Raw genomic sequence first — 15,889 nt, forward strand, 5'->3', positions numbered from 1 at the left:
GCTCCCGCAGACACGGACGAGGGCCCTTCAGTCGCCCGGGGCCCCGCAGCGTTCGCAGGAGCTGTTCCGCCCGCGCTCCCGTTTACAACGACAGCCAGATCCAGTCACTCGGCTTCTTGCGCCACCTGCTGTCAGCCTGCGACGCTGCAGCAGAACACAGGAGGTCAGTCTGTGTGGGGGGGCATCTGCTCACATGCATCATCTGCTGGAGGTCAGCGGCCCCCTGGTACCTTAGCTTAGACGTCTGGAGCCAACATACAAGTGGAAATACTGCAAGTAGGAGATTTAAGGGTATTAAAGTTACATCAAAACACAGATGCAGGCTGATATGGTAGCTTAGATACACTGTGCACAGCTTCATTTGTACACGTTGTAGCATATGTTGTCCTCTACTTGATGATATAAGGTAGAACAAGTCAGCCTCTTGTCACAAACAAGTCTTGTCATGTATAAAAACTGATCTCAGAACAGATGAAGTTCATAAAGCAGGATTATTTATAAAACTGTCAACATGTGAACTGCTGTTAAAGCCAGTAGCTACTGGACCTTCGCTGTGTGCGAGGACGTCCACATCAAAAGGTCGCTCGTAAATCGGGAGAGTTGATTTTTACGCCGTGCGTGAGCAGAGTGATGCCGTCCCGTTTTATTCGGCTTATAAATCATCGCTGGAAGCGGAGCCGGAGGTAAACAGCGCCGAGAACAAAGCCAGGCCAGCCGCTCCGCGAGGGAGGTGCCTGTTCTGCCTGAAGTCACACGGTCTCCCACACTCACTTCCATCTGTTAGCTGTGGATATGAATCAACAGCTGGAACGTGCATGTGTGTGTCTGCAGTTAAAGCCACCGCTCACCTTCAGTTACTGGCTACACTGCTGATTCAGATGAGATATATGAAATGTTCATGTAGTTTTATGATTCAGGCTACACAGCACTAGCTGATGCATATATGATCACACTTTACATTTACAACAGTGTGAACAGAGTCATTCCGAATAATGTGTGACACTTACTTCAGCAAACTGAGGTTGTTTACAACAGAACGATGGATGAGAAGTGATCAGACCAAAGGAATTGTTGTGCAGCTCAAAGCTCCAAGACGAGAAAACTGAGACTCTTTAACAAAAGTGTTAGTGTGTGTGTGTGTGTAGTACTCTGTTGCTGTAGTTAAACTACCTCCACTGACTTATGTCTAAGCCCAGGTGAGGAGGAAGCAGGAGACAGACCATGGGGGGACCCCTCACTAACGTGTGCTGGGACACTCGGTAGACTTGAGGCAGGTTGTTTTTATTTTCATGTTCTACAGCAAAACATTGTGTACAAAGTGGCGATGGCTTCATTCAGGGAGGAACAGCCCCCACGGGTGGAGAGCACCTCCACGCGTCCCCCACTGAGGCCACAGCACCAACACGGGCAGAGTGCAAAGACCGACCGGCAGAGTCTCTGAAAGCACCTTTACTCGTCCTAGTGTGTAACGCTGGCAGTGAACGGGCTCAGATGTTCTCTGTGTCACAGCTGAGCCGGGCCACAGTCTGTGAACAAGTCTACGTGTTCCTCGATGGGCTGACGCACACGTTAGAAGGTGATCGGAGCAACCGCACCAACTCGTTCCCGGACCGTAACCCGACCGGATCAGCCGATGAACGAATGTGAAGCACTGAGGCCTGGACCCACAACAACAATAACCCTCGAGTGTGTATGTGTGTGAGCCATGAAACCCACAGTGGACCCGACCTGCACACCCTCTAACAGGGAAACGCCACAGGCGGTGAGACATGGGTGCATAACTGCTGCGGGACAGAACAGCGCTCAGAGGGGGGGCTTCAGTAGCACACATACTTCGCCTGGGGCTCCTTCACATTCACACGCACACAAATACATGTGATCACACATGGGCGCCGACACACCGAGATGTCAGTCAAACTAATTGCAAGAGGGCCGGCAGAGAATACAATTGGAAAAAAGATAAAGATTTTAATAAAGTGTGGTTTTGAGCTGCTGAGCAGCGGGGAGCGTGGCGTGAAGCGGCTCCAGGCGGGACTGTGTGGGTCACACTCACTGAGAAGAGCATCAACAGTGGAAGCGATGCCAGGGCTCCCTCCCACATTTACAGAGCCACAAACATTTCCGTCAGCAGAACATGAAAACAAAATCCATAAACAGTATTTATAGTCAAAAATAAAAATAGAACCGCCAAATTAACACCTTGTTTCTCTCTGAATCTAAATTCCATCATGTTTTTTTCCTTACCTTATATATAGATTTGTATTTTCTTAAACAAGAATATGCTCACATAAAACAATGGCAATTCAGTTGGGAGATAATCTAAATATTTCTTACTAAACATGATGTAATAACAGAAGCACAATGATTTGTAAAGAGTGACTTTAAGGCTATATTAAAAAACAAAACAGACACCTGATAGGTTGAATGGTACAATATTCCCTCACGCAGTCTCGTCCGTGAGGTGGCGCATAATGAGACCGAGGTAATAGGTCATAAACATGGAATTTAGAGAACATATAATAAGTACATATACACATGATCACAGGAACAGTTGAGCAAGCATAGCAGAGCTACGTTCATGTGTGGAAGTACTGAATATGGGCGAGCATGTTAGCTGGTGTTGGTTGGAATAAGTCTGCTATGAAATGTGTGTGTGTGTGTGATGTCAATATCAGCATGCAACCATACGAAATACACAATTACTCCCACCCTTTATCTGTATCAGTAACAGGGTCACGTGTTGAACACAAGGACAACTGGAGCCAAAGCTTCTTGCATGTACAATATTTAAAGGTGCCGTGCACGTTAAAACACAAATAAGTGACCTAATTAAGTGCTAATTGCTGTTTCCACTCGTCTCCACATACGGTTGGTCGAACGCTTTTGGAACGTGTTTCGGTTGTTGCTGTTGCTTCCTTTTAGAAGCCAGTGAAGAAGGTTGGTGGAAGATTCTTATAGAGATTTCAACTCTCTACAGTAAGTGCTCTGTTACACGGATACAGTGCAAGTTCCTCACTTTTGGTTTTTGTCCCTCCCCCTTCGCTTACCAGATCATCAAAAGCACCTCTCTGGCGTTCGTAAACATAAAGTCCTTTTGTTTCCAATGGGAAAGTGTAAAGGTTGGTTGAGGAGGAGGGCAATTTGTCTTTCTGTATGTGGGGAGAGAAGGTTTTCTGCTGACGTCATGTTTCCAGTGCTCTAGGAAGGTCTTTTTAACACACGTCCTTGTGTTTTCAGCAACTGAACAGTCTTGGTTTTGCCATAAAAAAAGAACAACAGTAAACATGGCACCTCAACAAGAACCCAAAAAATAGAGAACAGAAGAAAGAGTTTTTGGTTGCAAAGTTGTCATGTGTAATGAAAGAGAGAAGCTGTTGATATAGTGCTGTTTACATTATAACCCCAAGATTGAGCTGCTGGTTTTTGCTTTCCTTAGAGACACATCCCTGATGAAACGAAAACAGAATCAACCGGATACAAAAAGAGACATAAAAATAGTTTCCATCCTCTCTTGTGATTGTGTTTGTGTGAATGCGGCTATGCGGCTGTGGTTTCATGTTGTACATTGCTGACTCGGTCCATCTGCTTTCCCTGACTGTGAAGTGTATTGTTTTTTTGCATTGATCATTCACCTGGTGAGCGTCACACTTTCTCCTTTTCTCGCCGCCTTTCAGCCTGCCCTCCCTGACGCTGCCCTACAATCCCTTGGGGCAGTCAGGAGTGGATGGCAGGGGAAAGACTGGGACAAGCTGGGATGCTGAGGATAAAAGACCTTCTCAAGAAGTCCAGAAATTAAATGGGAGATGAAAAAGTTGAAGGAAGAACGAAAAACAGGCTCTACCTCAATGCTATTTCAGACCGTTTTTCAGAAACGAGAGCAAAGAGATCCTTTCTTCTTTAGAAGAAAAACAAGATGATTTGTTCTCTTCTGACAAAACATACAAAAAAGCTTTTGCCTGGGTCCTTTGTGAGACTAGACTCTCCATTTAAAAACCAGAGCTTTACAAAACATAGAAAGATGCAACATTGAACCAAACATGAAAAACGGCAGATTATTATTTTTACACTGTTTAGCTGCACTGGGGTTCCCATAACTGGGAGTGATGGGAATGATGATGCAGTATTAGGAATCCTGGACGGCAATATAAAGGGTGAGTCCACCATCCTACTGTTTCTTCCACATGTGGACTGGTTCAGTGGAGCTAAGGGGAGCAGGTTGCAAATTTGAGCTGAAGAAACCAAATGCATGCACAAGGACGCCCCCCCCCTTCTCTGGCGAATGGCAGCAGTGCCTGTCGGTGTGTCGTGGCGCTGTGTTGGCAAGGTACGCTCAGTCGGTAAATCTCTGGCAGGCCTTTTTCCAGCGGCAGGCAGTGCACCACATGTCACGGTTTTCCATCCCATACACCTTACGGCACTTCTTCCCCTCGCCACGGACCTTACGGCTGAGGAGAAGAACAAAGACGAACGAATATAACTAAGATAGGTTCAGGTAAAATATTCAGTAAATTCATTGATCATTTATCACTTTTATGCAGAAGATTATATTAGATTTGGTCCTAATTTCTGTTTCTTCTGGGTATTAGTACAGCCATGACTTCAATTAATTTGGTATCTAATTAAAGGTAATATGGTTTAATACCTGAGGGCGGTGGTGGCTCTGGGAGGAGATGAGAGCACGGCTATGGTCTGGGAACGCTGTTCACCAAAGCCTTGGCTTTTACTGGGAGACACCTGCACAGAGAAGAAAGAAACAGAGCTGTAATGAACGTCCAAACAGAACAATATGTACAGTGTGCAACTGCAGGTCTCCTCACTGTGTTCCCGGTGAAAGTGACAGGTGGTGACTGCCAGGAGATGCTGAAGCTGGAGCTGTTGGTGGGAGTGAAGCTGGTGGAGGCTAAGCTGGTCGAGTTGCTGCTGCTGGACGGAATAGACACCGGAGCAGTTGCCTAAAGGAAAAGTTGATGGTCATATCTATGTGGAACAACCATTTCTGTCACTGGCCTAAATTACCATTATCATAATGATATAGGAAATATCTGGAGAACATCGTGTGTGTCACTTAAAAAAAATGCCCATATTAAACTGACGGGGCGGTGCCATTAATATTCCACAATGATTAACTTCTTCAACCCTGCTGCTGTGTGCTGATATATCACTGTTAGCCCAGCTACTAATGGGAGTGAGTTGTTCAGGATGATACATGATCAGCATAATGAGGACCCCCATAGTAGTGTGCTACAGGCAATCCGTAGATTTTATGTGCAGTTTGTGGTTTGTATATTGATTTAGAAGGTGCACTTATTGATCTTCATGTTGAGGTTTTGCATGCATCTTGCACGCACACGCACGCACGCACGCGCGCGCGCACGCACACACACACACACACACACACACACACACACACACACACACACACACACACACACACACACACACACACACACACACACACACACACACACACACACACACACACACACTCTTACCTGGTAGGCATGGTCCGTGTGGATGAGGTAGAGAGCACTGGGAGCTGAGCGGCTAAGCGGGGTGGTGCCGCCGGCATGAGGCTCCTTGCTGTCAGTGGACGGCGGCGGTCGGTGGGAGTCTGACAGCTGGGTCAGAGAAGGAAGTGGAGAAGGAGGAGGAGGAGGAGGGGGGGGAGAGAGGACAGAGGGTGAAACAGGGGACAGGCTGCTGAGTCCCTCAGCCACCGAATCAGTGTTAAGCTTGATCTCTGTGTAGTAGAAGTCCTCCTCGCCGTCGCTGCAGTCTGAGTCGCAGTTACGCCTGAGAACATACAGTAAGAATGCAGATGAATGAGCGAAGGACAGAACATTATAGAGGGAATGTAGACGAGGAGTCATGCACAAACTGGGGCTATGACGTGTGTTGCATTACCCCAGGTGGATGGTGCGGATGTGTCTCTGGATGCCAGCAGCAGTGCTCAGCACCTTGCCACAGTTCTTCCACAGGCACTTGAACATCACCTTCATAGAGTTCTGCAGGAAACACAGACAGCAGCTGTAGTCAAAAAGCCCAGAAGCTTTCAGATGTTTCCACATTGCACACACTCGTCCACAACTGGCTTGTGTTTTAGTTACCAGATTCCTGCCAAATAGTTCCTGAAACTACAACCCCCAAACCAGAGTTTTTTAAGAAGTGGCGGCAGTATTCACCTTGCGCTTGCGAGGGATGGGCTCATCAAAGAGCAGGCTGCTGCCGTCCTGTTCCTCCAGGCTGGGGTCTTCAAGCCCTGCAGGGCCAGACCCGACACCGCCCAGACTGGGAACACGGAACGGCTTGAAGCTGTCAGCAGAGAGAGGAGGGGACGGAGTAGAGGGGTTGGACTGGTCGCTGGGAGCAGACCAGCTCCAATATCCCCCTGAAGAGCTATTGCTCGACGGGGTGAACGGTCCGGTTGAACCATTATCCTTCCACGAACCACTTAGACCCTCTGAAGATGGGACACATGTGGGAGGAGGGGGAGACAGAAATATATAACTTTAACAACAGTAAATGCAGCTTTTTCAGTTACCCTGGAGGATCGTACAAGAGCAGCAAAACGTGTGGGTGAGTCTCTCTGCATGACGGGAGCTCAAAACATTCTATTAACTTAGCTTAGACAGTTTCATTTGCACCTGACACAAAAGCCTCTGCTGCCAGCTGATACAAGAAAAGAAAGGTTACTTGGCTTTTCTGCGTTTCCACAGAGAATCCTCCAAGGTCTTGTTTTTCAGATCAAAGAGATGTTTCTTTTGAATATGTCACACAAAAGACATTTCACTTTGTGAAGATACAAAAGGGGAAACTTCGGGTAAAGTATGTCTCTGGTGCAGTCTCACCTTTTTGCACAATTTTTAAATATAAGAGAATTTGTTTTGCGTTAAAGAAAAGCATCTTCTGTGTTTTCCCCCCAAAAAAAACAAAAAAACTGAAGCTTATTCTAAAGATTATTTGAAACCCACATACATGTGTGACTGTGAACACGTGTAGAGTGGTTGGAGCGTGACGGTTTGGTTGAATGGACAGCTGGTTGCTTCCACAGACTGTCATAGTAGCTTCATGTCAACGTAGTTACGAGGCACTTTGGATTTGCGCCATAGTAGCGAGTGGCAGAGATCCAGCCTCAATGCGCTTTTCTGTGAATTTCTACAACTGATTGATGAGAAAGCAGCAGGTGGTGGCGATATTAATTTAATCTAATCCATACGCACTCCCCAGATAATGACCATGAAATGAGATAAGTATGATTATGAAGAGTACAGCTTAAGTAGTGCTAATTGTTGTAGCTCCTATTCATAAAAGTTTTGAAGGAGGATAGAGTATATTTAAATGTGTGTTTTTAAAGCATAGTGAATGTCTGCTTAATTGCTCTTTAAAGATGCTCACCGCTGACTTTGACAGGTGGACTCCTGACCAGAGGACTGGTGGAAAGACTGGTCAGTACCATGGCAGCCGTTACCTTGTCCATGTCCACTTCCTCCTCTGACCGTCTGTATGGGGAAAAAAATAGAAAAATAATTTCACATTTCTACTGGTAATTGTACACTAAAAGAAGAGACGCTCAACCTGATGTATAGTGTCTATGATTGACCACCACCGTCAGAGTGTCTTATCTTTTACCAAAACAAATCACATAATGGCAAGATACAATATAAATAAATGAAAAACAAGAATGTGAAAATTTTTTGACTATAGAAAGCCATTAAAAAAAAATATTAACTCAGTGCTGTACAGTACTCCTACCAGCTAATCCATAAAAATTGTGATCAACTCACTTATTTGTCTCCAATAATTGGCACAAAAACATGGGAAACATTTGTCCTATTTACATGCAGATTTTTGTGATCAAAAACATACTGTACCACAGCTTTATTTCTGACTGCATACCTATAATCCCAGCTTGCTATTAACATGAAAACCAATGTGTGTGTGTGTGTGTGTGTGTGTGTGTGTGTGTGTGTGTGTGTGTGTGTGTGTGTGTGTTTTGTCCCACAGAGAGTGAGACTTCCATGGTGCATGTGACTAGATGATCAAAGTTGACTTAACCGCAGAGCTGAAATCTGCTGTCATGGAACAACACGACATCAGCCATCACAAGTTTTCACAGCCTGTGAGATCAAATAGGAGGTACAGTATACTACATCATAATTGGTGTGCACTTAGCACAAACAACTGCCGAAATAAACCACACATCATACCAGTATCTGTCAAACAACAAATATTAGTGGTACGACTGAGAATGGAGATAAGAAAATAAATGCATCATCCCACAGATTCTGCCTTACAAGTGCTACTCTTCCTATTTGGCCAAGCTTACGCAAATCAAAAAATTAGTATAGTCAAACTAACACAGATGGCTCTAACAGGGCTGTGAAGTTTATTTATATGTAAAGCCTAACATAAATAAATCTAAAACACTGGCCACAAGTTATTCCACCAAGCAGCGACTAATTGCAGTTCAGAGAGAAGTTTGTTGACTCTCGTAGGACTGAGTGGCTCCAGACGCAGCCGGAAAGGCCTTATTTCTGGCTGATGGTGGCTGGTGATGGGCCGTGTTAGCTAATAAAGAATTCAGAAAGTGAGGGGGGGCTTTCAGGCCTCTTTTCGAAATACTTTTAGAAAGTATCAGCTTAATAAAACCGTAGATAGTTCTTAATGTAATACAAGTTAATGAAATAGTTTTTGTGTACTGATAATATGTACAGCCTGACTGCTACTGTATATAAGTAATTTAGTACTACTTTAATGCAATGTGCGTGTGTGAAAATATGACTTGATAATAAATAAATCATTATATATATATATATATATATATATATATATATATATATATACATGTTTATTTATTTATTTATCTATCTATCATAATGAATTTTGGAGCAAGTACAGCTTTTTCACTTTCGAGGCAAAAGGGAGGCACGTGAGAAGAGTGTTGGTTAACAAAGAAAAAGCCTCGGGACCATTAGCTCTAATTTATGGCCCTTTCCGCTGTTGAATATGATGTCATTACAGCGCCCACATAAATCAAGAAACAAAGCTGCGCACACAACTCCCACTTTTACCCCTCACCCCCACCCGGCTTCACCGTAAAACCACTTCCTGGTCACCTTGGGAGGCCATCATGTGACTGTAGATATTATCTCCATGGCAACAGTGACAGACAATAATTACTGGGTGCTTTCTCTATCTTGAAATATTAAGAGGTAAATCAGAGCAAAGCAGAAGAGGACTAATGATTAAGAAGTGATGTATGAGAGGAAGACAGAAGGACAGACGGGGGATTTCCCAAATCACGTTTGTCATTAGTGGTCTCATCAAAGTTAGTTTCTGGCTGTAAGCAGCCCATGGATGTGGTAGAGAGAGACTTGTTAAAATGCATGATACATGTGACACAGGAGATGTTGTGGGCTGGTTAATGGATTGGTAAGTGAATTCTGATGAATGACTTTCATGTGCGTGTATGACTGCACGTGCAACAGCGAGTCTGCGTTTTAATTTTTTTACTTCACTAACCTGCAGTAATACATCTTCCTCCTGTATCTGACCCCTGAGGCTTCATAAATGGAACAACATCATGGACATATAGTGTCAAAGAAACGTAAATCTTGTTTACCAATGTATTATGTTACTGCTTTAAAGAGCTTAAATTAAAAGCTTTTATGAGTTGGGGTTCACTCAGTTAGAGCATGGAAATGGAGGACAAAACAACAGCTCCCTCTTCTGGGGTTCTGAAGAGTTTTGGTGGCAGTCTGACAAATAAGGGTGGTTCCTCCTAGGACAGATGTGTCGGGTTCCTATTTTAGGAATTTTAAGTGAATTCAAGAGAATAAAGGTTGCACACGGGAACAGAAAGTCAGGAGCCAGAATAGGCCAGTGTGTTTTTGTGTCGCCACCATTATGGGGTACAGGCAGTGTCCCGTTTCAAGCAAAACACAGTGTAGGGAGAGGGACAATAACAGGGGCTCGTGTTACTACGGCCATTTTACTTTGACAGGTAGGTAGGAACCGTTGAATTGTGGACCTGGCTTTTGTTTTTCATTACACTTCTAGGCTTGTTTGATGTTTGGGGGCAGAAACCGTGAAGGTCACAGTTGTGTGAATCTGCTATACAACAGTACACACTTCTCTTTCCTTCTCAGTTTCACCCTGTTCCACATTAAAAGGCACTGAAACAACATTACATCTATCAAAATGGAAAGTTTTACTGAACTTATTTGCTTTTCCTCCCTTCAAATGCAGTAATGCAAGAATATCAAATTACGGTGTGGACAACTGAGAGCTTCAGTGTCACCGGTTCAAGGACATCGACAGTCAACAAGCAGTTCATTCAGACACCAAACACATCGTTAACACTTTATGTGCAGTAGTTCTTTCTTTAACTTAAACATCAATGCATGAAATTTTATTTAACATTGCATTTAAAAAATGAAGCATCTAACAAAACTCTACAAGGCTCCAGATATAAAACTAAACATTCCTCCTCTAACGGCTAATGAGGGAAAGTTGTGTCCAGAGTCCACAAAATGAACCTGGGTCACATTCCTGACAACACAGCTGATATTGTACATGTATTAATTAAATTGCATTTTTTAAAATTAGTTTCTAACAAACTGCAATTCCTAAACTTCTTCAGAGTAAGTGCGCATTGTTCACAAACATAAAGATGTACAGACTCATTATTCTGTCAACCAAAACTATTAAATCAACTGGAGAGGTCTCATAAGCGCAGCGCCTAACAGGAATTCCCCTGAAACAGAGACCGCCGCCGCCAAACACACTCCTCACTCCCACACGACTACGTCCTCTCACTCCCGTTCCCTCCTTCTGCCCCACTGGACGGTCTTTGAACTCTCCCCACAGGAGTGTGTGTATGTGCATGTTTGCATATATATATGAGCATATGCATCGGCCTGTGTCTTTGATCCCAAGTAGTGCAGCGAGGCCTCTTCGTTTATTACAGCCATTGCATTATGACAGTTATTTCCTCCTCAATAAACGCCTATAAATCAGACAAGTCCTCCTCAATCACGTCCTTATCTAATCCCATTCTTTTTCTACCACATGCACGCGCACCCGCACACACCATTAAAACCACAAAAGGATTCTGCATATGGCATGGGACTGGAGCACGACGGGCGAAGCATGATGACAGATTCCTCATTCAGATTGTAAATATACCCTGTCCAGAGGAATTCTATGAATTCTATATAACAAATACACAGAAGACACACGAATTTCATTTAACACCATTGTGATGCTTATGTAATTTCCTCCGAGGGGTGTTGTGATTGGTGCTATTCAGGAGTGTGTACAGTATGTCCTAAGTCTGTGCCCGCATCTAAGCCTCACATGAGGGTGTAGGACGGGTCTGGACAGGTGCTGTTGCAAGCTGAGCACTTGTAAAAAGAATCTATTTTTATAGACACAATAGGAGTTTTAGAAAACATGGAGGGAATGTCCAAAACAAAAAAAATCTAAATCAACATCTGCAACCCTGTCAGAACACTATGAATTTATTACCAGCAAGAACAGGTCAGTATCAAGCTACATACACCAGACAAACAATCAAAGAACAGGCTATTAAAAAGACCTCTCTCTTGCAAAACCAATTCTGTCCAAGGCCTGGAGTGGTGGTGGATCATTTTGTTACAATATGGGAAGACTGAGTATGGAAAGTTATTGACTTTTTTCTTCCAGCACTAGTCAGTCAAGTATTTATACACACTAACAGTAGGAAAGTGAGAAAGTGAATACTTGGCAAAATAAAAACAAAATGTCATAAAAGTGCATGCAATGCTGACACTGTAAACACATATACAGCAGATAAAAATAAAGCAGACGACAGTAATTCCCCTAGTCATAACAACATATGCAGTGGCCTTGCAGCCAACTCCTTGAAACACGAGTCACAGGCATTTTTTTTTTTCAACACACGGACTGATCTCTTACAGCTACAGTCGAAAAGCTACAACCTATTCACTGCAACTAGAGCTTTACAGTGAACACTACTGCCCCTCTACTGAAAACCACCCCCACTTCTGAGAAATGTCAAGAAAGCCTTATTAAAACTAAACGCTTTGATGCTACATCACATAGGGAACATAGAATAGAACATGGTGTACGCTCAAAACGTAAAAATAACCCTAAGACATTCCTAGACAGAACACAATTGTGCACAATCACCTATGTGTGAATGTGTAATAATCATATTTATTTCTCAAATCAATTGTTTAAAAAAATCCTTTAACAGGCAGGGAAAGAGAGGTTTCCAATTTGTGGCATTCAAATTGTCCATTTGTCTGTGGCCCACCTTCCTACTACCACTAAACAAACAACAGTATACAAGCCAAAAGATAACATGCATATTAGAGAAAGGCTTATTGACTGTATACAGATGGTCATGTATGGATTAGGTCACATGATAAGATCAGTAAGACTGAGTAGTATTAATGCTGCCACAGTGACTCATTGTGATCACTGGCATATTTGCTATCAGCTAATTATGTATTAGCATGTTTAGTTGTCTTTCACACACAAATATGCAGAGTTTGTTCTTGTGTTATATACTACATACAGTACCTATTGTGTGCTGACACACATGTACAGTATACTTTGCAGAACAGAGCTTATTTTTATCTGCACATCCATCCATGGTTTAGTTTTTCTTTGTCCTTTACTGCCTCTCATGCCCTTAGAGCGGATGAGATATGTTTCATTCTGCAAATGGATAAATAAGTTGACACCGGCCGACGGACACAGCCTCCTGCACACGCAATTTTCCAGTGTGCTATAATTCCATGTACTGAAGGTTTTCAGTCTCTTCCTTATTTTGTCTTAGAGCAAAGCAGACCCTTAGTATGACAGTAAACATGGGGACCAAACATGTTGCTTTTTAGTCTAGTACATCCGTCTACACACTATAGTATGCAAATACACCCATGCACGCCTACTTGGAAATCAGTTCTTGTACTGTACGTAAACAGAGAAGAACGCAGGGAAGAAGCAAACACTTCCACAGAGATCAGTGTACATCAGCTCAGCAAATGCACAGATAATGTTTTCCATTTTACAGCACGAAGAATAAAATGTGATCATTAACTGGACCAAACTTGTCACAAAGCGTGTGAATCTGAAAACAACACCTATTAAAAACATCTAAAAGGGGATTCATGCACCATTATGCTTTGCATTATGCATCTGTTTTTCTGCAATGAGAAATACCCAACAATGTTTGGGAAAAAACAGTAGTTAAAAACATTTTCAAAAGCCTGAGACTGTAAACAACAAAAATATGTTGGATCATATAAAACCATTGTGTCTTCTGTGGACATCATATTTTGTATTTTAAACCTGAGAATGGAGTTTGAAAGATGAACGTTTTTGTAGCAGCAGTTGAACTGTGTGTTTGTTTCCCATGTATATATTTCAAGGAACATACTCTCATTTCCTTATCTCTAGTGTAACAGTACTGCATTAGACAAAGCAGCGTGTTCGTGCGGAATTAACTTTGTGAACTGTAAAAATTGTGCTGCTCTTCATAAAATACGTCATAATTCTTCTCCCTGTAAATGCATAACGTTTGAAGTTGCGTGTAAACATGTCATGATAAACGTGAGCTGGGCTGTACACACAGCATCACATTAATGGCCGACATGCAGGGATGGTACTGCTGTGCAGTGTGTGTGTGATTACAGTATATACGATAGGAAAAGGGCTCCAGGGGAGAAAAGCGGATCTTCAATAAGCTGATGTGTGTGTCAGGTTGATGTATATGAGTCCTGATTTCCTCTCATTTTACACCCACAAAGACACAGTTAACCCTTGAGCAACGGAGACGAGGGGGAATGATCGCCTGCGCTCCATTACGGTAGCAGGTGAGAAGAACAATGAGCGAAAACACGTTTACCGGCTGCTAAAGAAAAAACACCAAAAGATGGATGTTGACAGAAAATGGGCAGCGACTTGGAAGAGGGAAGGGTTTCCTCTCCATTCAGCTTGTAAACAAAATTTGCTTTAACAAATTTAATTACACAGTCATTCCTTCACAATGTCAAAAGTAATTGCCCTTGGAATATTTCTCCATGCTGCATAATGCTGAGCCCAGTGTCCCTAGTGCCTGCAACACATTGCACCTTTCTGTTTGCAATAATAACAATATACCTATATTTTAATGCCTGCAGTCATGTTCCCTAGTTTCAGTTAAGTTACAGCTAGTTTTTTACTACTGCTTTGTTCAATAAACGTCTGCACTTGAAATTCATACCAAGTGATGCCAGCCAATAGTACACGTTCTACCTTAATAATACATTTTAGTAATAGATTCCCATGTTAATGAAGACATAAAGATAACAGTGGGTTTAGAAGGTGTAGTAATGGAGAAAAACTAAAACATGGTGAGTACATCTTAAATGTGTTTGTCAGTTGTTTAAGTTTCTGCATTCATAGACTGCCTACTTTAATGAATGCTAGTAAATATGAATGAAATGCTTGCATGACGGTGAGGTAGAGAGAGCGTATGCAGTGAGGGGGTCTCTCCCACTGATGTGAACAAAGGCAGCATCCGTCACGTTCCCCTCTCTCTTTGCATCAACACTGTCCATCCATATGATGCTATGTTGGAATGAACAAAAGGAAGTGGCTCCAGGAATTAACTATCTGAGCTCTGGTTCAGAAATAGAGCAAATGAATGGCTTGAGTGAGCCAGGAAAGTAAATATGATTTTTTTTTGTTTCCTTAACCTCCGTCAATCTCCAATTTTTTTGTCCTTCATCCAACAGGAACCAGTGAGCCTGCTGCCCAGTTGACTTTCATCTTGTCTGTGTGTTTGTTGAAGCATTTAGCTGTGAGTGCAGGGGTGATAATGGGGCCACAAGAGCAGCACGAGTTAGCCACAAGTGCTTCATCCTGTCCACCTGCCCTGTGCACGCACGCACGCACACAATAAGTGCCATAAACACACTTGAGCACCCAGTTTATCACTGCTGAGTCTGATTATAAACACCTTGCTGTAACCACTGCAGATGCTGACAGACACACAGCCACACGTCCATACATACCTCCAACCTCTCAGCTCCCAGGAGAGCAATACATACATTGGAGGAAGGGGCCTCTTTCCCGATTACACCTCAAAAGGAGGGGGGTAGCTGCGTGTGTCGCCACACTTGAGTGTGTTTTCGCTGAAGGTACTCATAAAAACCACAGAGATTTAGCTGATGGAGAGCATTGTAAAAGGCCCATCAGCTGATCAAATTACCTTACACAGCCTTTGGGCAGGACAAAGGATCTGCCCGCCACTTTAACATTTACCTAAAGGCTTTTTACTTACACCCCTCCCCCTTTACGCTCGCCTCCACTTCTCATTCTATTGTGCAACTTTTAACCTTGACTTTCCCAAGAAAAGTTGACTATAACGCATTTTTTTTCCTCAGCAACGACCTTCCTGACACTCACAGCTGGATAACAGTCACAACCTGCTGTGCAATTACAACATTTTACTGTATATTTCATAGACAATGTCTGCCAACATGGGAAGAAGAGAAGCATTCATTAATAATACGACGGTAACATGATATAATAATCAATACAATAACTATCATGTCTGCGTGATCTGTATTGTGAAGTCTTTCTTTGATGATTGAAAAATGACAGGGACTAGGGAGCAGGAGAACAAGGCAGCGAGAGCAAGGATGTATTTTGGGGGGAAGGCGAGCATCATCTTTGATTAATTTACCGCAGTGTGGTATGAAAGTGTGACACCAACCATGAAGACATAGATGAAAAAGCAGGGAACATGAGGGAGCTAGCCCACACCTTCCTCTTTTACAAACATGTCATCACGTCCACACAAAGGCTCAGTTTCCCCATAGAGAAACACTGTATC

The 15,889-nt window shown here is 43.1% G+C and overlaps 1 protein-coding gene across 4 annotated transcripts in view; it reads right to left on the reverse strand.

The window, feature by feature from the left end:
• Positions 1-1,260: 1,260 nt before the first annotated feature.
• Positions 1,261-15,889, reverse strand: part of znf704 (zinc finger protein 704) — a 29,398-nt gene continuing 14,769 nt past the window's right edge. For all 4 annotated transcript variants that reach the window (XM_029166159.3, XM_029166158.2, XM_029166157.2 and 1 more), the window contains exons 3-9: positions 7,396-7,499; positions 6,183-6,460; positions 5,905-6,005; positions 5,493-5,793; positions 4,818-4,952; positions 4,643-4,734; positions 1,261-4,445 (exon numbers count right to left, since the gene is read on the reverse strand). In XM_029166159.3, coding sequence (XP_029021992.1) covers positions 4,331-4,445; positions 4,643-4,734; positions 4,818-4,952; positions 5,493-5,793; positions 5,905-6,005; positions 6,183-6,460; positions 7,396-7,499 — 1,126 coding nt within the window. In that variant the 3' untranslated portion in view covers positions 1,261-4,330. The remainder of the gene's footprint in view (positions 4,446-4,642; positions 4,735-4,817; positions 4,953-5,492; positions 5,794-5,904; positions 6,006-6,182; positions 6,461-7,395; positions 7,500-15,889) is intronic.

Source organism: Betta splendens, chromosome 11 (genome assembly GCF_900634795.4).
Source record: "Betta splendens chromosome 11, fBetSpl5.4, whole genome shotgun sequence".
Classification (NCBI taxonomy): domain Eukaryota; kingdom Metazoa; phylum Chordata; class Actinopteri; order Anabantiformes; family Osphronemidae; genus Betta; species Betta splendens.